The following is a 25,221-nucleotide window of genomic DNA, read 5'->3' on the forward strand; positions in this document are numbered from 1 at the left end:
CTAAAAGGAATTAAGAATACAGATGCACCAAAATTATCCTATGTTATAAGCAAATAATGCAATCCTAACGTCTACTCACAAATCAAAATACTTTTCCTGAAGATAGGAATAGTAATTTTCCAGAAATTCCCCCCATTCTAAAAGCCCAGACAGATTTCAGCATATGTAAGAACCAAAAGCCATCAAATTCTTACTTAGGTCGGTTTTGTTTGACTGAGAGGGCAAGAGGAATATGTTTAAGAAAATGTTTTTTCCTTAAAAATATTTTTAGAAAGAAGGGTAAAATTTTTTTAAGCCCCCCCCCCGAAATTGTACAATGTTTGGGATATTCAGTACTAATATTCTTAAATTTACCATATTCAGTTCACGCAACGTGGAACTAAAATTTCCCCATAGACACTGAATTATTTAAGCTAAAATAATGAATTTATTACATAAGAGTTTCATAACTTATGAACAATGCTATACATACTCTACAAGACAGTAGACTTAATTAACTCATTTAAACTGTTAATTCATTGAAAAACTAGTGACAGAAAATAAAACTGGAACTCCAAAAGCAACCAATTATCCAAAGGCCTTGACTAGTCTACTGAACCCTACAAAGGAGACAGTTATAAAATGAATCATCTCCTTGGGGGGGAGAGGTGTCAATTCCCAAGTGGATCCCTTGCCATTCACATACCTCTGGGCCACCTACACTCATGTCATCAACCTTAACACTGTTTAAAGAACACAGATTAATTTAAAATATTGCCTTAAGCTTTTGCTTATCAAATTTAAGAAACATATAAACGCTTTTGAGAAAAATAAAGTTCTCTTAAATAAACATCAATCCAATCTGTGGCAAATTTCAAACAGAGAAACAGTGACTTAAGAAACTAACATCTCAATCTACAGTAAACACCTTTCTTCTGCAGTATCACTGCAGAGGGTTATCTTTATAACAAGTTTGAAACTTTTTAATGTCATAATAAAATTTAAATCTTAAAATTTTTAACAAAATTCTATAACCTTCTCCAAATGGATACTAGGAATCTAAGGACCCAGTCTGAGAAACACCATGATATTCGAAATTAGTATACTGTTCCCCTATCAATTATATGACATTCTATCCTTCCCACACACCTCTACCCCTCAAGGAAACCATGTTTTCCCTCTCCCGCACTTCCTAGACCTCTCTTTGGCCACTCATCTTGTCCCTCTATTAAGCTACAGGATCTTTAAGTCAGGACCTACACTGATTCATCTTTGCATTCACCAGAACATCTTGCACAGTGACACAAAAGGCCCTTATTAGCTGGTGACTAAATGAATGGATAGGAATCTTATTTTTTGGTTATTATTTGCTTTCTCAGATTATTTATGTCTTTGTTTACAACGAGTATCAGATAACCAAAGTTTAAGATTTCACAATTCAACATCTAAATGGTAAAAACCAAGATAATTGTAATTTTTTTCCTTTCCAATATGAAGAAACAATTACTTATAAGTTGAAGATGCCAGGGAAAAAGACACAAATATCATTGCTATTTCAGTTCTTAGAATATTTATAAATTTAAATGTTTAATCAAATACCAATATGTTACAATAGATTATAGAAATAAATAAAATACAAGTAAAAATTAGATGACAAATATTAGTGATTTTCAAGCTTAAATGTTTTTTCAAGTAGTCAATTAGCCTATCTGAATCATTAAAAACATCATAGTATTTAAGGAACTATCTTGTGTCTGGCAGCTTTCAAGCAAAGTACTAAAAATTTTAAATAAAACCTACTAAATACACATTTTGTTTAGGTCAAAAGCCACACATATTTACTCTGCATTTAAAAGCTGTAAAAAATCCATTCTAAGGTCTATATACTCAAAATCTGGTGGTTTCTTAGATGTGTGATAAAAAGCACAATATGAGCTATTATTTGTAATCCTAAAGTGACTGTCATGCCTTTATCAAGGAAAGTCATTTGCACTGCAGGAAACATAAAAGCTGAAAATGTTAAGAGCACTGGATGCAAAATTAAGCTAGCAGACTGGAGTACAAAATCTCTAGTTTTATTCTATTCACTCTTTACACAATTCTCACTTAGGAGTTACTTGTTTTTTTTCAAATTTTGTTTTAATTTATGTAATAAATAACAACAAAGTTATATTTCTATATCACCCAATAGTAAATATTTTCAAAACAACTTTTTGCTACATTTGGTAGGCTTCATCTGGCTAAACATAAAAGACATACAAACGTAGTTATGTAACAAAATGTTTGCCAGCTGCAGTAAAATGTCTATTATTCTAAGAGGTTCATTTACAAAATAAGTATATTCTCTAACAGTCTTAAAATAAACAGTAATACTTTAGTTCTTAAACTTCTACTCAACTGTTTTTAAAGTAGGCAGTTTGAAAGCATTTGAGTAATAGGGTAATTATTTACTAAACACATCAACTCCTGACAATAGTTACTATTACATGAGCAGAGCTCTACAGAATTATCTAGTATATAGCTCATCCTTTTACCTATATATATTTACCACACAAAACAAGTTTTTCAATGCAATTTCACACATATTTAGTGCTAGAGGATATCCCCATCCCCATCTGTTCCCTTCCATCTCTAAGCATTACCCCTTCCATTTTCAAATCACATGCGTTCTGGTACCCTCCCCACACCTTTCCTTTAAGACCTGATTTTCCCTATCTCATGGGTCCTCTTCTAGATTCTTGGCTCTACCCACACTCATTCCCACATAAAAACACACATATAAAAATAAGAAGGTAGAATCTATACATGAGAGAGAACATGCAGAATTTGTCTTCGTCAGTCTGTATTGCCTCACTTAATATATTCTTTTCCAGTACCATCTACCTTTTATATTTCCTTTTGAATGTTAATACCTGGACTTACTCTGTATCAGGTGCTTAAAGTTGAATGTCAAGTTAAGAAATAGTAGAGTTGGTATTATTTGCTATATTTAAGAAAACAGGTAAAACAAATAATAATATTAATTTTAAATTACATTAAATCACTGGCACATCCGATATTGAGTCAGATTTTCAACTTAAATCTACTTCTTTCGGCTTCCTCTGAAGCCAAATACAAAGTAGTAAAATAAGAAATTGTCATTTTCCATATTGCCAGGCCAATGACTTTTCTTTTATTTTTGAAAGATCTTGAGAAATGGTGAGTAGCAAAAACTGCATGTTTTGTCTCAAAAGAAGCGACTTACTTTCCCATGTGATGAACAATAAATCACAAAAGGAAGCAACTGTTATTTACTTCCTGTTACTTGAAAATCTTCAGGCAGATATCATATATTCTTTGTTTTAAAAGGGGGGGCGGAGCAAATAAAGGCAGAATGATTACTAAAAGAAACAAAGAAGATGTGATTTATTACACAATCAAAATCAAGGTTTTTTACTTGAAGGATCTAAGTATTTTTCAATTACAACTAAAGAGAAAAGTAAGAAAAGTAGTATAATCAATTTTGTAGAAATGTCTTTCCCAGAAAATTGGATATACAAATACTAAAAAGCAAAGGCTAGGCACTGGGGGCAGACAGGCAGCTATACCTCAGGATCTCTATGTTTCACAATCATGTGGATCATAAAATCTTGAATACTCAATTCCATAGTAATCTAGTTACCAAAAAAGTTAGGCAGAAAAGGTCTTAAGCACAGTGCATAAGCTAAAGGACACATCCACTGATGATTCTAAGGTTAAACAACTCTTCTTAACAATGAAGTTAAAATAGTAGTTGCATTTGCTTAAATTATTACTATCATTTCTAATACGTTAAAGATGCAAAGTATGCATTAGTCTATTTAAAGACGAATGCATATGAAATGTGTGCTGCACACACTTAAAATACAAAATTCATATCCTATCTGCATATATGTAAAATTATACACTAGCACATTAATTACACACTAGCAAATAACTTACCTTTTAATTCGGGGTTATAGTGCTTGTTTTTAGATGAAATCAGCATTTCCACTCCAACTTGGAAGAACAATTTTTGTTCAAAATCTTACTGAAATATTTCAATATGCTAAATGAAGAATGTTATTCAGTGAAGCACTCATTTTAATAAGAATTTTTAAAGTCAAATTTTAAAGTACCCACCAACTTAAAAAGCAACTAAAAAGCTGGGCATACTTTTTTCTGAATTCACAAAACCTGCCATTTTTCCTTATTGGTAACAGCTTAAAGAATCGACTTCAGGTTCTTTCCTTTTAAACTAAAGTTTATTCCTAACAACTATTCAGGTTATATTCTGCTCTTAATAGCTCAAGGAAAAGGTTTTAAAATTTGAGTTTTTTCAGTATGACCCTCCTGATGAACAAATTACGTATTCTAAGAAAATGAACACAATCTTAATGTGAGTAAGAATCTGATGTAGATTTCAAAATATAGTATTTGATATATTAAAGGTAGCTTTTTAAAGACTAAAGAAAAATATAAGAAAAGGGAAATTTAGATAATTTATTTAACTTCCACAATTTCATGTCAGTTTTCAGTATGGTCCATTTTTTAAATCAAGATTTAAATATCTGAAAAGTTGACTGCTATTAAAATTCCAATGAATTTCAAAGCACTGCTATAAAACTTTTCTTTAGTCCATTCAGCCCCTTAACTAATCAAACAATGAAACAAATATTACAAGAACAAGGCTGACAAAAAATCATAATGAACCTCTCAGATGAGAAACTAATTGGTACTAAGTACACAATGGCTTACATTTAATCCTGTTAATAACCACACAAAAAAAGAAATAAAAGACTCACTTTTCAGTCATCTCTCTGGACCACTGGGCTAAAATAACAGCATGACTAAATCTGACATTGACCCCGTGGCCCTGCGAGGAGTTAAAAGAATTCCTTTGAGCTTTCTGAGGCCTGTTTTCAACTGCTCCAGAAGGGGTGGGCTAGTCACACACACTTGTTAGCCTTCTTTACAGTAACAGGTCAAATTAGAAATGGTCATATAAACTGTAATATATAGTGGCTCATTCCTTTAGACTTGTCCATATCGTACAAGAGCACAAAAAAAGAATAAGATCAATACAGCTAGCTCATAAAATGTCTTAATGAATGAAATATAATTGGAGCTCTAAGAATTTGTCCATGCAATAACATAGTATTGAAAATAAAACTTTAAAACTGAATTAAGAATACATCTAAAGTAACAAAGACTAAAACTGAGACGTCAGAAGAATCACTAAAATATAAAAAGGTAACTTAACTATGATTTTTCTATACTAATCATGAATTTTTATAACCTTTAATGTCATGAGCCCTTAAAATAACTTGTAATGCCAAGATATAAATCTTCCTGAAAGCAGTATTCTTTCTTTTAGAAATACAACAAAGAAGATATTAACAACTCACACTTTCCTCTCTAACAAGTAACTGAAAATGATTAAGGATGCAAAACTGTTGTACTTGACAGGTTTTCTTACTTCTAGCATGAATACTACTAATTAAGTATATATTCTGAAAAAAAAAAAAATCTAGGCTTTATTCCTAGTTCACAAAGACTAATCACTAAAACAACTTGAAAACCAACTGCTACTATCCTGTATGTTTGACTTAAATTCCTACAAAATTAGAAGTTCAAAATTTTCTGAATACTGAAAGCCAATAGACATCCTTATAACACTAAAACAATTTACATATCAAGGCATACTTGATTTATAAACTGTTTCTATAGCAAAACAATAAAATTAATTTTTGTGATTCAATTTCTACACTTATAGACCTTTTGTAATTTTAAACTTTCAAATTAATAAAACCTACTAGATACAATAACTTGATTAAATAGTAATTGGTTGCAAGGTATTGTTTTGTTGATTTTTGAAAGCTTACATTAATTTAGAATAAAACCCAGAAGTTGTATTTATCATAATCAAATCTTGTCAAACATGTTAAACCCTTTAAAAACATTTTTAAGTGGAGACTTTAAGCATTCTATGTCTTGAAGATCATAATGCATATAAAACATGTCTTTCCACCTTCAGGTAAAACTTTTGGGGGAGGCGTGTTCTTTTCCCCAAATTCTTATTCTGTTCTCAGCTCCTACTTTCATTTACAGAATATTATTTTTTCAGGAAATACCAATACTGAACCAGAACACAAAAATACCAAGCAATAAGAGGACTGAAAAATATTTCCTCAACAATTCCAATTTAAATTCCAGAACAGAAAATTCTGAAGTTAATTCACTTCCACAATACTCAAAGTAATTTTACCCTCAATGGCTTACCGTCACAGCATTTTCTGGCCCTCCAAAAATATCATGAATAAAAGTATTTCCACTATACCTTAATAGTTACTATACATGTTTAGTTACTCAATTTTAAAAGAACCTTCCACCCACTGCCAAAAGAAAAAAGAGAGAACAAAAAAGAAATGTCACAAGTATTGCAAATCAAGACTGGAAAAGGCATCAAGCAATCATGACCTTTAAAAAAAGTCTGACAACTGCCTGTGAAGTTTTTCAACAGCATAAAAGCAGTCCATCAGATTCTTTCCTTAATAAATTTCAAGTTTGGCTCTATAATGCTTTGCTAGTAGGACCATACAGAAGAGTAAAATTCATGCTACGAGGTTTAAGAACTAATGCCATTTTCCATGAATATTTGCTAATGAAACATGCTAAGAAAATTTGTTTCTAAAGCTGCACACTTTCACAGTTATATCACTTTATATCATGGATTATGCCCTGATTTGATGCGCTGGTGTTCAGAAATAAGTATATTTTAGGTTATTATGTTTCTCAATAATTACATATAAACATCAAAGATATATTAGTAAATACCTTTTAAAATACTTATAATCCCGAGAAATAATTTTACAAACTTTTGAAGAAATTCAAATGATTACTTTGTTTAGAATAATCAACAACCAGTTAGATACCAGGATACATTTTACTTTGAAGTTCACTGATTCTAAAAGAAATTGTTTCTTGAAAAGTTATTGCATACAAATCAAAACGTTAGTATAAAATCAAAATTTGGCAAGAAACTAAATATAAAATACTAAAAATTAGAATACAACAATGCTGTTTCTTGGTAAACGTGAATTTTATAATTCAATTGAATACTATAAGAGCACTGAAATTATAAAAAAACAAAACAGTAAGGCATAGAAAGAAGGGTGGCCCCTACTCCATTACTAAAGCCTCAGAAAGATTATTAGATACTTCATTGCCATAAGGTGTAATCAAGTTCATAAAAACCCTAAAATGATGGATTATCAGCATTATCCTTTTCCTTTCCTATTGACCAACACTAGAAAGGATTTTTTCCAGACTATTAATTAACTGTGTATGATAACACCATTTTTTCTGGGCTAAACTGGGAAATTACTAGAATTTTTAAATGGTAAAAAGGATTTTGTCATTTTAGGTTAAGGCCAAGTATGTTATGCCATGCTCACAAAATAACTACAAACAAAACACTAGTAGCTTTAGTCACATTAATTTGGTATATTAAAAAATAATTTGTAGAGCTGTTGGGCTGTTGGGACTGGAGTCCCTATCTTTCTTATAATAATTAGTGTTCAAATTGCCACAACACTTCTCCACGCACCTAATGCTCAGCATAAAGCTCTGTTTAACAAAACAAAATTCTTCTCATTTGAGAAGAAATAACATGTTTTGTTTCTTTAAAAAAGGGGTGGGGGGCAAGGAGCAAATGTGTAAAAAGATCAAGGTAAAAATGCTATGCCTCTGATCAAATAAATGTATATTCAAATGTTTATTTGAATACACACAACGGACAACAAAATTTCAATATGAAAGTAATCACATGAGGTTAGAACTGATTTCATGAATATATTTTAATACTAATTATTTAAATTGAAATTTCTTAATAGTACTACTTACTTAAATTAGTATTTTGACTATTAACTTGATTCAACAATAAAATATTTTCATCCAAGGAGTAAAATGACCAGGAATAGAAATTTTCAGGATTAATAACTTTCCATCAATTTCATGCATAAAGATAACATATCTTTTAAGCGTCTCAATAGCTCAAGAATTAAATTGCTACTGTTATTAAGAAAACAAAACCAAGAACAAAATTAGTTTTTCTGTGCTAGTCCCCATGGATCTAAGTACCACACAATAATTCTTCCCAATCTGCAAAACATAACACAGGAAAAGATAGACTAAGGGAAAAAAGGAAGACAAAGAAACAAGTTTGGGGTGACTGTTTTTGAAATTCTCTGTCCTCTTAGTAATCAACAAAATAAGGAAAAAGGAAAAGTAGGAAAGTCACCCAGAATATATGACTATATAAGCATGGGCACTCTTGCAGAAAACCAAGTCTGCAACCCAAAGCCATGGGAAATTTAAATTAGAGCAAATGGCCACAATAGGCAAGGAAATCTGTACAGATAAAAAGGGACTGCTGAGGCTGCAGATATAGTACTGAAGAGCTTCTGAAATATCCAAACTTTACTGGTTTTATTAATTTTTGTAAGAGTAGCTACCAACATTATACTATAAAGATTTTTTCCTTCTTAATTAAAAAGCATCCATACATGGTAGTATATGTAAAGGAGGAAAAGGATTCCCACTGCTTAATATTGTTTCAGAAACTTGTTCACAAATCTACAATCTTATAGGTTTAAATAATTAAAGGAATAAAAACATTCAGCAAAAGAAGAGAAAACTCTTGGCTGCTGTTGTTAGCCAAAGTGATGTCACAGTCTCAGCAAAGCACAGCTCCTCCACCCCACAAAGCACTATATGCTGGTTAGTTTAACTAACCAATACTGTTTGAAAATTAGATGATTTGTGGTTTAACCATCACATTTCTTCTGTTAAGTCTGACAATAATGGTAATTTTCCAAACTTGAACATTTCAAATAGAAAAATGTAGACACAAATACAACCCCAAAAATCATGATATCAACATAAATATTCCACAACCTAACTGGTGGACTTTGATAAGAACTTATAGATTGGATATTATGAATCTCTTTAAGTATATAAAATCCAATAACATTCAGTTATAATGATTATTAGGCAACATTTAAATACAGAAATATTTGTTATAATTATTTTCCTAAAAAATTCGTATTATTTCTAAAACAAACCAAATGAGCTGGCATAGACAATGGGACGAGCAAAATACCTGACCATATGGAACTGAGATAATCTTTCAACTTTTATTGGAACAAAGAAATTTTATTTACAATAAAAATCCTCCTTAAATGTACAAAGTAATATGGATTCTGAAAAACCTCTGACAAAAATTTATTGTTTAAATCAGACCATTTAACACTAAAAAAAGGCTAATAGATTATAAGGACTAAATTCCAGGATTAATGTGGTCCCACACCTCTTCAAATAAAACCTCTTTCCTTTGGTTAAATTTATTTGCCACATTCCTGAACTCCTCAGCTGACTTCTTAAAGCATAAAATGTATGACTTTAGCAATCTCATTTATCAGCCATAACTAAACTATTTCCTATATCTTTAGAAGTCCTCTTTACCACAAATATGGAAAGTGTTGAACAGTTTTGTAGAGGTGAAACTTTCTGCCTAGAGTAGATAATTCTGCTATAAAGTTTATTTAGTTACAAAGCAAAATCTAATGTGCTCACATCAAGGGACTTGCCAATAAAAACACTTAATAAGCAGTTCTTAAGCTACTTAACAGCTATTCTCTTCACTTTGAGGCATAACTAAGTAAAAGCAAAGGATAAGGGAAGTGCAAGTTATTTTTGCCACCATAGATTTATAGTATTTTCTCTTAAAATGTGTTTGCAAAAAGACAGGAATGAGAACGGTGAACTAATTTCCAAAACTATGACAAAAGCTGAAATTCTAAAGTAAGACTCTCATTGAAATCAAAGTCATACACTTAGCATAGTAAGAGCTACTTCAGAATTATATTTATAGATACTAGAAACAACGTTACTGATCAAGACTCAAAGGCAAAAGCAAATCAAATGTATGTTGTTAGGTACTTGGTAGTACTTCCGTATAATTTAAAAAGAAAATGTGGCCTTACTCACAGTGGATGCTCGACTAAAATATTCATTCCTTATTATTAGTGAAACTTACAACAATCAGGCAAGGCAAGTAACTCAAAATGACCAAAACTTAACCACAATATCCTTTTAATCAAATATAAAACAATGAAACAAAGAAAAATTTTAGACTGAGAAACTTCCATTGAGTCAACACTTCATTAATAAGTATTAACCTCTATGACAGCATTTAAGAAATCAATAAATCACCTTGAAATTAAACATAAATTTGGTAAAGTTTTAAAAACAAGATATAAAGATAAGGGAATTATCTGAATAGCCTTTATGCCATGGTGGGAGAAAAAGGAGTAAATGTTCTTCATTTTTTGAAAAAGGTTTCATAATCCCAACCGTGTCATTCATATGAAATTTATATTCTAATCATAAAAATATCAGTTATACTTAATATTCTTAGACAAATGAACATTACATACTACAGAAAACAGCTACATGAAAATTTCCTTTAAACACTACACCCAGAAACACATCAGGATTTACATTTCTCTGACAAGATTGAAAATGCTGACCATCTAAAACTGTTTCCCTATTTTAAAATAAAAAGCAATCCTATAGATAAGGTAATATTTCAATGGCAATTAAGTTGTCAGTTCACTAAATATGTATCATGGTAGTTTCCCATTGAACTGTTTCAAGTGAATTTAGTACAACTTACATGAAAACCAAATCAGTTACTGAAAGAAATGTTTTACAAAGTGAAATTTAATTCTCTTCCTGGGTATTTAACATTGTTAAAGAGAAAAACTACTATAGTGAATTTAGACTAGAAATCTTGTTAACTTCAAAAGAATGCATACCTAAGCTGCTGATCTAGTGAAATCACAGTAAAATTAAAGACTTGCAGTATCAACGTTCCAAAATGTTATTAAAATCCAACCCACAGCTGCCTTGTCATCTCATGTGTTTCCAATAAGATTTTTAGTGTGCTGGACAACAGCCATAAATGGCTTTCAAATTTTACTCCAACTCACAAGTTGAAAATGAGCATTTTTATTTCTTCCCTTTCTACAACAACATCAACATGGAACACTGAATAACATAGCTCAAGCCATTATGCTAATTAGAAATTAAATAAAAAAGATGCTCTTAAAATAGTTAAGTGCAGGTGACAAGCTACAGCTAGAGACACCATTCAAAAGCAGCTTTAGGAATTGTGTAATCTAGGCTTACAAAAACTAGATTAGGGGAGTTCCTTGATGCTCTTGGTCACTGGAACTCTAGCATGTGGCTACTTTTTAACTATAAGACAGCTATTAAACTGTACATCAATGAGAAGTATGTCAAATGGCAACCCATTCACAAGACCTATTTAGACCAAGGATGTCTTAAGAACAGTAAATACTAAAATTAAGTTGATAAATGCAAAAATAGAGGAAAATACCACCTTAAAGATCTGAATACTGAAAGCAAAGCTTAATTTATTAATGATTCCAAACTAAAAAAAATAGGTTTCTTTCCAGTGCTGAAACTACTAAGAATACAACCTATAAAAAGTCAAAGTAATATTTTTTAAATGCTCTTATTTTAAAAAGCTTTGCATAAGCTGTTCTTCAAAAAATTGATCATGTCCCTTAACTACTTATAGTACCTGGTCCAACTAAAACTTATAGTACATGGCCCAAAATTGTACTTACCAGGAAACAGAACAAAACATCCAATTATGTTTTCAAGGAAAAGAAATGGGATATACAGAATCAGAAAACAAAAGAAAATTATGACCAATAAATCTTCCCACGGCATTCTGAAGAACATAGATGTCTTTTTCTTATTTAGGCTGAGGTGGCTTGTGAAAAGATATGCTATTAAAGTATTATCATATATAGTCACATATAAACATTAAAACTACCATATATTTGTAAGCTTCTATTTAAGAAGGTCAGCTTCTAGTCTTCTTTCTTACATGAACTTTCCTGAACTTCTCAAATGAACCTTGTACCGTGCCTATCCACATAAACCGCTTGTTGTTTTTTGAGACAAGGTTTTAATATATAGCTCAGTCTGGCCTTGAACTGGAGATCCTCCTGCCTCAGCTTTCAAGTATTGGTATTCATGAACCACCATATCCAGCTAGGAAACTGTGTGTGTATGTAGTGTGTTGTGTGCATATGTGCATGCACGAATGTGTACGTGCATGGAAGGCAGAGGTCAATCTTGGGTGTTGTTCCTTAGGAGTGGTGTCTCTTGTTTTTTTGGGACAGGGTCTCACTGAGAGCTGCCCCAGGGATCCACATGCCTCAGTGTCTCCAGTGCTGGGATTAAAACCACATGTCACCATGATAGGCTTTTTACATGGGTGTTGGGGATCAAACTCATGTCCTCGTGCTTGTACAGCAAGTATTTTGCCAACTGTGCTATCTCGCCAACCCCACAAGCTTTTTTAAAGCAAGTATCTTACATTCATCTAGAATGATTAAGTATTGTCCTGGGGTATCGCTTATATTTGTAGAAATGTATTTAAATACAGCATTAGAGGGCTTTCCATATTAACATCATTTTAAGGTTTCTAAAGGTAGGAACTATATGGCAATTCTTGAATCCCAACATGCTATGAGTGGTTTGCATACCATTTTTTTTCATTTTAGAATGAAGATCGTCATAAACTAGTACATCATAAAATGCCACCAAATCAAATACCATGTATTTAAGGAAAATGCCATACTAGAGACATTCAAAAACAACTAAGGTTTTTAGTTTTGTTGGTTTTTTAAAAAAGCTATGCCGGGCATGCACATGCCTTTAATCCCAGCACCTGGGAGGCAGAGGCAGGTGGATCTCTGTGAGTTTGAGGCCAGCCTGGTCTACACAGTGAGTTCTAGGACAGCTGGGGCTACAGGGAGACCCTATCTCAAAAAGACCAAAAAAAAAAAAAGCTAAGAGGCTGGATATGGTGGTACATGCCTTTAATTCCACTACTTGGGAGGCAGAGGAATCTCTGAGATTTAAGCTAGCCTGGTCTACACAGTAAGTTCCTGTCAAAAACAAACAAACAACAACAACAACAAAAAAAAACAAAGCTAAGAACTTCCAACTCAAAAAACCAAGTGGAAGCCGTAAGCCTATGTTTGCCACAAAGGTCATGAATGTATCCTATAGTCTGCATTTTGTGAAAACATTTTCTTAGTACATGAAGTCTAACCCCTGTATCATTTTAGTTTTATAACTTTAATGAAATAAAATATAGAGTTAATTAAGTTACCCCAAGTCACAGCTAGTTAACTGGAGTTATAACACCTAATACCACTAACTCAGAAACTAACAGTTACCTTGGCCAGAAGTGAACTTTAAACAGAGACCTAAAAGGACGAGATGGTATCAACCAGGTAGGGTACACTGATCCAAGCAGAAGAGTAGCAAATGTAAGACCCAAGTCAAATAAAATGCTGACATATTTGAAAAACTGAAAAGGAGAGAACATGAAGGTGGGAGAGGGATATGTTGGGGGGGATTCGAGGGAGTGGGAGGTGGACAATTTCATCTATGATGATGAAATTGTTAAAAATAAATAAAGGTTATTCTAAAAAAACAAACAAAAAAACCCCTGAAATTCAAGTAGGTAAGTACGAAAAAAAGAATTACTCTGTACACATTTAAACTGACCCATGATTTCTTAAGCATCCACTATACGGGCCAATTACAACACAAACTACAGAAGCACTGTGCCAAACTATACAAACTAAGGGAGTACTACATTAACACAGGACTTCTATACTGTCACGATCACAAACTATAAACTAATATGACTTCAACTTAAAAATGCTACATTCTTCATTCTTTCAAAAACATTTTCTTAAAATCTGAATCTATTTAAATTTTGCTGAATCTGCATCTTTCAAAATTACTAAATGAGAAGTATTAAGAACAATATGAATAAAGTATGCTTCTTGATGTCATCATATTATTATTCATTTGCTTAAAGTACATTTTAATAGTGTAACAAGCATGCTAGTCACTAATTTTGTTATCCTTTATTTCACTTTCAGGAAGCTCTGCCTAATTTAACAGCTTGGAATAGTATAACAGATACAAAAATAGTTCAGACTCCTAAATAAAAAACATCTTCACACAGTAATATGAATTAATTTCCACTCTATACTTATTATATCAAAAGAAAAGGTAGAATAACTGTGATAGTGTGTACTATTTATTTAAGAAAGGGGAAGGAGAACATGAAGACACATACATACCTCCTTTTTTTAATGTAAGAGCAGCAACAGGGTGGAAACACAGAAGATAGACTTATCTAAATAGATTTTACCTTGTTTTGTTGATCTGAATTTGGAAACTAAAAAAATTCATAAATTTATAAAACATAATGAAAAATTTAAAAGATAACTTTGAAAAATATACCAAAAGCGTAAGACAGATGAACGAACCCATGTATCGAGTCAATACTGTAACTAAAGGGGGAACAAGTCAAGGAAATAGAAAGAAAAAGGATATATTAAACAAAACAGAGAATAGGAAATTCTACAGGGAAAGCAACACAGTGCATGTAACAACTATATTACGAAGAATTAAAAGAGAAAATAGAAGAGAAAAAAGGGTAACCTAGACAGGTGTGGTATCGCACACCTTTGGCTCCAGCACTCGGTAGGCAGATCTCTGTGAGATTGAAGCCAACCAAGTCTACATAGTGCATTCCAGGCCAGTTGGGGCTACAGAGAGACCCTGCCTCAAAAAGACCAAAAAAAAAAAAAAAAAAAAGTGGGGGAGGGTAGCCTAGAAAATAAAGAACACTTAAATTACCAAATAATTGCAACATACAGATCAGATATGATTCAAATACGCTCTAAGAAAAAGAACTGGAGGGTGCTGGAGAGATGGCTCAGCTGTTAAGAGCACTGACTGCTCTTGCAGAGGACCCGGGTTCAGTTCCCAGCACCCACATGGTGGCTAGAAACCATCTTTAACTCCAGTTCCAGGGGAATCCGAAGCCCTCTTCTGACCTCCGCGGCACTGCACAACATGGGCGCATTCACATACATGCAGGTAATACACTCATACACAAAAAATAAAATTAATAAAATATAAAAAAAAGAAAAAGAACTGGAGTCCAGTCTGGGAAATTTGAATATTGACTATCTGATGACAAAACATTATTACTGGTAATCTGTTTAGGTGTGGTAATGATATGAATATGTTTCTTTAAAGAATTTTTACCCTTTCAAAAAAGATATACATAGTAAAACATGTCATTTTGTATATGTATGGATGAAATACTATGTCTATGGTGTGCTTTAAAATAATGCCGGGGCATGGAGTTATAGCTGAGAAAAGATCAGTTGCAAGGTGGTAATTGTTAGTTGGTTTACAAGACACTGGAATCCATTATAACATCTATTTTTTAATTTTTTTTTAATTTTTTGGTCTTTTTGAGACAGGGTCTCCCTGTAGCCCCTGCTGTCCAGGAATTCACTTATGTAGACCAAGCTGGCCTAGAACTCACAGAGATCCTCCTGTCTCTGCCAGGCGTGCACCACCATACCTGGCATAACATTCTATTTTTTAAAAATATTTATTATATTTAGTTTATGTTTATTAGTGTATTGCCTGCATGTATGTGAGTGCACCCATGTCGTACAATGCCGCAGAGGTCAGAAGAGGGCTTCAGATTCCCCGGAACTGGAGTTAAGGATGGTTCGCAGCCACCATGTAGGTGCTGGGAATTGAACCTAGGTCTTCTGCAAGAGCAGTCAGTGCTCTTAACCGCTGAGCCATCTCTCCAACCCCAACATTCTATTTTTATAGCCTTTAAAATTTCCACAATAAGGCCAGGTGTGGTGGCGCATGCCTTTAGTCCCAGCACTTGGGAGGCAGAGGAAGGTGGATCTCTGTGAGTTCCAGGCCAGCCTGGTCTACATAGTGAGTTCCAGGACAGCTGGGGCTACAGGGAGACCCTGCCTCAAAAAGACCGAAAAAAGAAAAAAAAAATTCCACAATAAAAATCTGTAGAGTTAGTCATTACTCCTACAGTTAATATGTCCTTTTTCTATCTAAGAAAAGTAAACCCTGAAGCATTTATCGTCTTCATATCATTTGGTCATCTTATGGAACTGAATCCCTAAGCTTCACTCAACACATTTAAAAACCTGCTGATTTCTTTTGGTACACCTTTTCCTCAAACAGCAGATATGATTTTCTAATACAGTAGTCTTCCCCTTATCCATGGTTTGGCTCTCCATAGTTTGTTACACATGGTCAGCTATAGTGTAACAATACTAAATGGAAAATTCAGGAAATAAACAAGTCAATTTCAAAGTATATGCCATTCTAAGTAGACTGACAACACCTTACCAGCCTGGAAGCATCATCCCTTTGTCCAGAGTGTCCATGCTGCAGAAGTTACCTGCCTATTTGTCAGTAAAGAACTACCCTTTGTCAAACGTCCGTGCTTCATAAGGTACCCGCCTGTTGTCCATAAGAAGCCATCTCAGTTCTCAGGTCAGCCATCACAGTATCAGAGTAAACTTTCTTTCCTTTTTATTCATTTTTTTTTAAATGTGTATGAGTGTTATTGCCTGCATGTATATAAGTGCACCTGTGTCGTGTAATGCCTGAGGAGGTCAGAAGAAGGTGTTGGATCTCCTAGAGCTGGTGTTAGGGACAGTTGTTAGCTACCATGTGGGTGCTGGGACTCAAACCTGGGTCCTCTGCAAGAGCAGCCAGTGCTCTACACTGAGCCATCTTCCCAGCCTCCCGCCCCCCACAACCCCCAATGAATAAATTTTCTAAAAGTGCTTCCTTTAAACAAAAAAAAGTTATTAATGAAAAAAAAATTGTGTAATAAGACTGCTAAGGTTTACGTCAAGTATAAATCCTCCATCTGTGAAACTTCTTGTATATAGAAGGAAAAAGAAATGCAAAATATGTATGGATATAGTCTTCTATACTTTATGTACTATTTCAAATTTACTTATTTTTACTTATAAGATGTAAAATGTCAACCACATCTATTATCAGGATTTTGAGAAACTTACTCCCATGGCTGAGACTTTTACAAAATTACTCAGCTTCTTACTATCTTACTATATGCTGCCTCTTCAATGAGACAAGTCACTTAAACTATGTCTTTTACCACGTTTTCATTTCTTTAAGACAATTTATCACCATGTAGCCTAGACCGGTCTCAAACTCAGGCTCTTCTTGCCTCTGCCTCTTAAGAACTGAACAGGTATGGGCCACCATGCCCCACTCACTTTCATCACTCTAAACCCCCAATACACTTAAAACCTACATAAAGCAGATGTTCAATAAATGATGACTTAATGGAAAACAATCAAATACATGCCAAGGAATTACTCTAAAAACTATAGAAAGACTTGAGGATGAGAGAAAAAAAAAAACAAAACTGCCTTCAAGGTTATTTTCCTTTTTTTTTTTTTTTTTTGAGACAGGGTCTCCCGGTAGTCCCAGCTGTCTGGAACTCACTATGTAGACCAGGATGGCCTTGAACTCACAAAGATCAGCCTACCTCTGCCTCCCAAGTGCTGAGACTAAAGGCATGCGCCACCATACCAGGCGAGGTTATTATCTTTTATGTCATACTGTTGCAATAAAGCCATAAATGGACAGAAAACATACAAGAACATTTTAATTAAAAAAAAAAAAAAAAAAAAAAAAAGCCATACTGGGGCTGGAGAGACGGCTCAGCAGTTAAGAACACTGGTTGTTCTGGCAGAAGACCTGTGTTCGAATCCCAGCACCCACATGGCAGCTAACAACTGTCATAACTCCAGTTCCAGGGGATCTGATGGCTTCTTCTGTCCTCCGTGGGCATTACATGACACAGGTGCACTTACCTACATGCAGGCAATTCACTCATACACATAAAATAAAAAATAATAAATATTTTTTAAAAAGCCATACTAAAAAGTGCAAGCCAAGATAAACTAAACCTATAAAAACCAAAATACTAGAAGAACTAAGAATAACAAAGGTCTCCAGCAAATCAAACAAGTTGGTAGTGTTAAAAACTCACTGTAAAAAAAAAAAAAAAATCAAGTCGGTTAAATGCAACCACTGTACTTTTTTTGTGGGAATATAAAATGAAATAGGGGGCTGGAGAGATGGCTCAAGCAGTTAAGCGTACTGACCTTGCAGAGGACCCAGGTTCTATTCCCAGCACCCACATGGTAGTTAACAATCACCTGCGCAGCTCCAGTTCCTGATGCCTTCTTTTGACCTCCCCGGGCATGCATTGCATGACACAGGTGCACTTACACACATGTAGGCAATACACTCATACTATACACATAAAATAAAAATAATAAATAAAATACTAAAAAAATAAAATAAAATGATGTAGTCACTATGGCAAACAGTTTGGATGTTCCTTAAAAAATTAATCAAACTTGCCAGTATCTCCATTCTTACAGACATCAAAGAACTAAAAGCAGGTGTTCAAACAAACACTTGTACCATGAGCAATGCAGCATTATTCACATTAGGCAAGAAATGGAAACAGTACAAATGCACATCAACATCTGAACAAGCGAATTATATATTAATACAGTTGTAAATTATTCAGCCTTAAAAAGTGCATACTGCCCGGTATTATGGTACCATATCTGTAATCCCAGAATTCAGAAGGCGGAGCCAGAAGGACTGATGTGAGTTCCAGGCCAGCCTGGTCTACATAGCAAGTTTCCAGACTCCTTCAAAGACAGCATATATGTTTCTTTTAACTAGACAGAGGTGATGGTAACATAATATTGTGAATCTACTAAATGCTATTAAGTTGAATGTTTTAAAATATTTAAAGTTGATTCTGTGCTATTCTCACTTAAATAAAAATAAATACAAGGGCTGGAGAGATGGCTCAGTGGTTAAGAACACTGACTGTTCTTGCAGAAGACCCAGGATTGAATCCCAGCACCCACATGGCAGCTAACAACTGTCCATAACTCCAGTTCCAGGGGATCCGACAGCCGCGTCTGTCCTCCAAGGGCACTGCATGACAAGGGTGCACTTCCATACATGCAGGCAACAGATGCATACACACAAAAATAGTAAAATATTTTTAAAAAATGAATAAATAAATAAATACATATACCCCCAAAATAGTATAGTTCAACAGACACACAGGCTGGGATGTAGCTAAGTTCAAGATCATCTTCAGCTACATAGTGAGTTCAAAGCCAGCCTGGGATACATGAGATACTGTCTCCAAAAGGAAAATAAAGACACGTTTATTATCTTTTTATAACACCAAATATCAAAGTTGGTTTGCCAGAAATCTTATATACCAGACTACTAACGTTCTTTTACCCTGTAAGACAGATCTTACAAAATCCATCACCTCTTTTTCTCCAGAATCTTCCTTCCCATATCGCTCTGCTGTCCACATCCCCTCCTCTATCATGCCCTGAGAAAGCCCTGTTCTACCTTGAAACAGCTCCCAGTGAACTTGTTCCTATTTCTGTGTTCCCAGGTACATAACTTTGAAGCCATCATTAACTCCTTTTTTTAAAAATCTCCCTAGTCCAATACCAAGTTAGTCCCACAGTCCTCTCAAAAGCTCCCTCTCAAAGTCATTTTCTCCTTGCTATCACCACTCTTATTATTACCCAGTTACTACAAAAGAAAGCCTTACATACCTCATCTTGAAATTTGCTAACTCTACAATCCAACCTCCAAAGTCACTAGAATTCTTTCTAAAATAAAAATAAAAACATATTATTAATTTACCTAATTAAAAACCCTTCAACAGCTCCAGGGCTTTCAGAACAGTTGAGAAAAACAAAGCCCTTTTAAGAGCTAGGGCCCACTGGCCTTGCTACACTTATAGTCACTTACTCTAGCTATCATCTCACTAATTAGATTAAAATGCAAGCACATCCCCAAACTCTTTTATTCTCCTGGTTTTGTACATAACTATTCTCTTCAACCAAAACCTTCTGCTCCAACCTCACTCCTAAAAACCCCTTTTTTTCAGGTCTGGAGAGATGGCTCAGTGGTCAAGGGCACTGGTTGCTCTGGCAAAGGACCCAGGTTGAGTCACTAGCACTCACATGGTGGCTAACAACCATCCATAACTCCAGTTCCAGGGGAATCCAATGCCCTCTTCTGATCTCCTTGGGCATTACACTACAGGTGCACTTACACTCATACACACAAAATAAAAATAAACTCCTTTTTCAAAACTTTTTTTAAAAAAAAATTTTTTTATTATTTGTATTTTATATATATGAGTGTATTACCTGCATGTATGTGAGTGCACCCATGCCGCGGAGGTCAGAAGAGGGCTTTGGATTCCCCTGGAACTGGAGTTGAGGATGGTTTGTAGGCACCATATGGGTGCTGGGAATTGAACCCAGGTCCTCTGCAAGAGCAGTCAGTGCTCTTAACTGCTGAGCCATCTCTCCAGCCCCCAAAATGCTACTCTTAATTTCTGGTTTCCAATAAGTCTTTTCAAACTCTTCAGTTTAAAATAAGTGTACTTCTGTGTTCTCATGCCAATCTTTATTTTGTTCATTTTTTAGAGTTCTTAAAACACTACACCTAGCACCATTAGTAGTGCCTCTGCTTTCCATGTCCTGACACTTACACGATGTAACTTAAATAGACAAGAGCTGTCAAGACAGCTCAGTATGTAAAAGCATTTTGAAGATCTCAGTTCGATCCTGGAATCCACATGGTAGGACAGAGATGATTCCTGCAAGCTGTCCTCTAACCTCCACAAACTACTATCATGCTACTTCCTCTGTAGGTCATCATCAATAATCTCTCTTTTTTCCTCATTGCCATCCTTTACCAGAGGCATGACTCAGTTCCAAGTTCTTCCAGTGTCTGCTTTGTTTTCACAAACGACCCATACTCTGCTTCACCATCTCCTCAGATCCTTAAGGCAGCAGAGACTTGACACAAAAGTGAATCTTCTCCTCAGTATGTTAAATCAAAACAGCAGCAAAAAACAGTAGCAAAAAGCCCCACATTAAGAGAGAGAGAGAGAGAGAGAGAGAGAGAGAGAGAGAGAGAGAGTCAGTCAAAAGAGAGAGAGAGAAACATGAAATTATCAGAAAAAAGTGATGGGGAGATATGGGAGGTGTTAGAGAGGAGGGAATGGGTGTGGATTTGATCAAAACACCTTATATGCATGTATGAAATTCTCAATGAAGTTTTTTTAATTAAAAAAAAATGAATTATTTTTCAAAAACACCGAAATGGAAATAATCAGTAAGGTGTATATGGGGAACTTGAAGTAAAGAAAATAGTTAAAGAGATACCAATTTAACCATCAAGAATACAGGCATGACTGTTAAAACCAGGTATAATCTCAGGGAGAAACAATTTAGAGCAAGAATAGGCCAAATGCTTATTTGGAAAACTAATCCAGTATTATTTGGCTTTCCCAATCCAAATACCACCTGCGTCCAATTCTACGTAGGTTCCCAGATCAGGTAAGACTGGGTACATTTAAGATGGTGTGGCTACAGACTGAATCATCTGGTTTCTGTCATACCAGACTACCAAGTATTACTCCAAAAAAGTTATAGAATCCTTAAAATTGAATTCACTACAAGTTCATATTGTTTAAATTCTGACCAAATACTACTTCTAAGCAAGCCTTTTATTCTATTATTGTTGTTACCTTAATGAATTCCAATCTATAAAATTCATTACAGCAATGGGTACCAGAGGCATGAATTATATATGTACATATGTATATAAAGACCATGTCCCACATACATGGTTTAACCATTCTCAAATATATAGCCAATGCTGTGATTAATAAAATACAAAGTTTTGTAAGAGAATATTAGCAGCTTTTTACTAATATGCATTTTCTCAATTACCAAAAACTAAAAATACAACTATAGTCATGGTAAGATCCATACTCTCCATAACGCTCATCCTTTCCATGCTGGAAGCTTCCAATCACCCTCTGGCCACTTCATGTCTACTTCCCAAGAAAATCATGCACGTTTATATGTTCCCTCATCCACTTCAATCCATCAGAATGTATCATTTTCTTTTCTACTTCTATAAATATTAGAGAATATCTAACAGTTCATTTTTAAGACTAAATAACATATACACAGTCAATCTCATCTCATTAATTAAGGATCCTCTTTGATCTATTAAAAGGGTTTGACCAATATGAGCTCTTGATCAATATGACCTCTATGATCTATTAAAAGGGTTGTCTCTAAAAGTTTCTTCTCTTCTACCTAAAAACAAATCTCCCTTATTCAGACAAAGCTTTATTTAATTCTACTGTATAACTATCTTTTTTTCCTTCTTCTTACTATCAAATTCTGAGGTTCATAAAACTATAGCCTATGCCAGCCACCTGTTTTTCTAAGTAAGCTATTACAGGAAACACACACACACACACACACCCCGAGTTTTTTTGGGGGGTGGGGGTTAATGTTTTTTGAGACAGGGTCTCATGTATCATGTACCTCATGTATCTCAAACTCCCTATATAACCAAGGCTGGCCTTGAATTCCTGGCTGTCCTGCCTCTGCCTCCCTCCCAAATGCTGGGGCTACAGGTGTGCATCACAATGATTGGTTTAGGCAAATACTGCCTATCTGATTCCTTTTTCAAAAAAAGTTTGCCACTCCCTGGAGATCCAAGCATGATCTACATTCAATGTCAGCATTTCTTCACAGGGCAACAGAATAGCACTAAAGGCTCTGATGCAACGGTAAGTACCAGAAGTAAGGGAGCATCTCAAGACTACTAGTGTATAGGGCAAATGTAAAAGGCCATTTAGGAAACTAGTGCAAGAGACATGGCATTAGGCATAAAGGGAAGGAAATGAAGGGACCTTTTAAAAACTCACTGACACTGACAGAGAAAGCAAAACTTTTACAAGTTTAATCTTCAAGAATGTGGGACTTGGAATTTGTATTTTCTTCTACAATTAACTGTAGAAATTCAACTTTTCATATTTCCTGTCTTACTGGCTATGAAGTTCCTGAAATACTAATTCCCTATTTTCAGTGTACCTGGCATTCCACCTGCTTGTTATCTGGCTGAGTTCTTTCTAAGTGTCCAAAGGAGGGCACAAGGCCAATTCCAGTGGTAGATTAGAGTACTCACCTATGGCACCAGACAAAGAGAGAAAGATACTAAGATGTTGGGTCCACAATGGCTCTAGCCAAATAAGAAGTACTATAAATATGCTTATAGCCACAGCAGAGTGTGTGATACTCTGCTATATATACTTTCTCATGTTCAGAAAGACCACCATCAGAGCAGCCTCTGGTAGGAGAGCCTCAGGAGAAACAAGACCAGAATTATAAGGATCAGACCTCACTGGTGCTTTGTCTAGGAAAAGCAGTCTTCCCTAATAAAGACAGTACTATTTTTCAAAATAGCCATTATGATACTAACCTTCAGAAGTAGGGTTCTCACATCCTACAAGGTTGAGAAGGATACCATTGTCTTTATCATCTTCTTCACATCCCAGTAGCATCCAGCTTTCCACATTTTCACTTTCTGAAATGGTGCTTTCTTCCTCTTCACTTGAACTGACCTCTATGATCATGACTTCTCGGATCACACTTGATCTCACTTCCAGCTTCTCATTATCCCTCTTGCATTTCTTAGCCAATTTATTAGAATGAGAACCAGGACTCTGGGTCTTTTCTTGTGCTTGGACTTTAATATTTTTTCTTTTACATCTATAAATACTATCTTCATCAGACAACGTGATGACCTCTGACCCATCTGATAGCTGGATGACCTCACTATCTGAAAGGACAATTAAGTTCTTCTGATCTGGTTGATTGCCTGATGTTTCAGAATTCTCACAGTTCTTTTCCTCATGTTTTTCCTCTTTGATGGCAGTACCCAGATCTTGGGCATAATGAACTTGGCTGTAGAGCTGAAATTCCACTTCACTATCAACACTCAGTTCACTTGAAGAATCTTCACGATAAAGCTCATCTTCATATGCTTCTATAGTCTCATAGCCACCAAACATTATGGAAAGTCAGTTAGCTTAATTCTGTAAAAGAAAAAGTCACACAAAGAATATATTTTAAAGCTAAGGTAATGTTTAGTTAGCATACCTCACAGAGCCAACATTGAAGGCCATCACTTTTCTGACATAATAAATACATTTTTCTCCCACCTCTTTTCCATGAATTTAGTAATCTTGTTATGACCTACTATAATGCCCAAACTTCTCAAAAAACAATTTGAGATCCACTACTTAATGAATTCTTGTTCTCCAAAATGTTAAAACTCCTCCAAAAACACCTCTTCCAATTCTATCCTTTTTAAAAATTTTGTTATTTTTATTTTATGTGTATGAGTGTATTGCCTGCATATATGTAAGTGCAACCATGTCGTGCAATGCCAGTGGAGGTCTGAAGAGGGTATCGGATCCCCTGGAACTGCAGTTACAGACAGTTGTCAGTTGCCATGTGGGTGCTGGGACTCAAACCTGGGTCCTCGGCAAGAGCAACCAGTGCTCTTAACCTCTGAGCCATTTCTCCAGCCCCATATCTACTTTTTTTTCTTCTTTTTTATTTATTTTAAGATAGGGTCTTGTTATATAGACCAGGTGATCCTCAAACTTGCAGTAATACTCCTGCCTTGACCTCCTGAGAGCAAAGAGAACAGCAAGCATAGCAGCAACCAAAGAACCACCTGCCTTCATGCTTATTGTTGGGTGTGAGGAGGTGTTAAGACAAGGTCTCCCCTGTAGCCCCAGCTGTCCTGCAACTTGGTATGTAGACCAGGCTGGCCCCTATCTCACAGAGATCCACCTGCCTCTGCCTCTTGTGTACAGGGATTAAAGACGTGTGTGCTGGATAACTTTAGTGTCAACTTGACATAGCTGGGTTGAGGGAGCCTCAATTGGGGAATTGCCTCTCTTGGACTGGCCTGTGGCCATGTCTGAGGGACATCTTCTTGATGAGTGATGTGGGAGGGCCCAGCCCACTGTGGGTGCCACCCCTGGGCAGGTGGGCCTATGTTGCATAAGAAAGCAGGCTGAGCAGGGGCCAGGACAGCAAGCCAGTAAGCAGCATTCCTCCATGGCCTGTGCTCCAGCTCCTGCTTCCAGGTTCCTGCCCTGAGTTCCTACCTTGGGCTCCCTGATGAACTGTGACCTGGGAGATGTAAGCTGAATAAACCCTTTCCTCGTGACCTGGGAGATGTAAGCTGAATAAACCCTTTCCTCCCCAAGTTGGTAGTGGTCAG

General features: G+C 35.1%; 1 protein-coding gene across 3 annotated transcripts in view; it reads right to left on the bottom strand.

Annotated features, from left to right (window-relative positions):
- Window positions 1–25,221, bottom strand: part of Zcchc7 (zinc finger CCHC-type containing 7) — a 226,192-nt gene that overhangs the window by 196,374 nt on the left and 4,597 nt on the right. For all 3 annotated transcript variants that reach the window (XM_008847690.3, XM_008847691.3, XM_029570751.1), the window contains exon 2: window positions 23,404–24,019. In XM_008847690.3, the coding sequence (XP_008845912.1) occupies window positions 23,404–23,995 (592 nt within the window). In that variant the 5' untranslated portion in view covers window positions 23,996–24,019. The remainder of the gene's footprint in view (window positions 1–23,403; window positions 24,020–25,221) is intronic.

This window comes from Nannospalax galili, unplaced genomic scaffold, assembly GCF_000622305.1.
Source record: "Nannospalax galili isolate Female #2095 unplaced genomic scaffold, S.galili_v1.0 scaffold263, whole genome shotgun sequence".
Taxonomy (NCBI): domain Eukaryota; kingdom Metazoa; phylum Chordata; class Mammalia; order Rodentia; family Spalacidae; genus Nannospalax; species Nannospalax galili.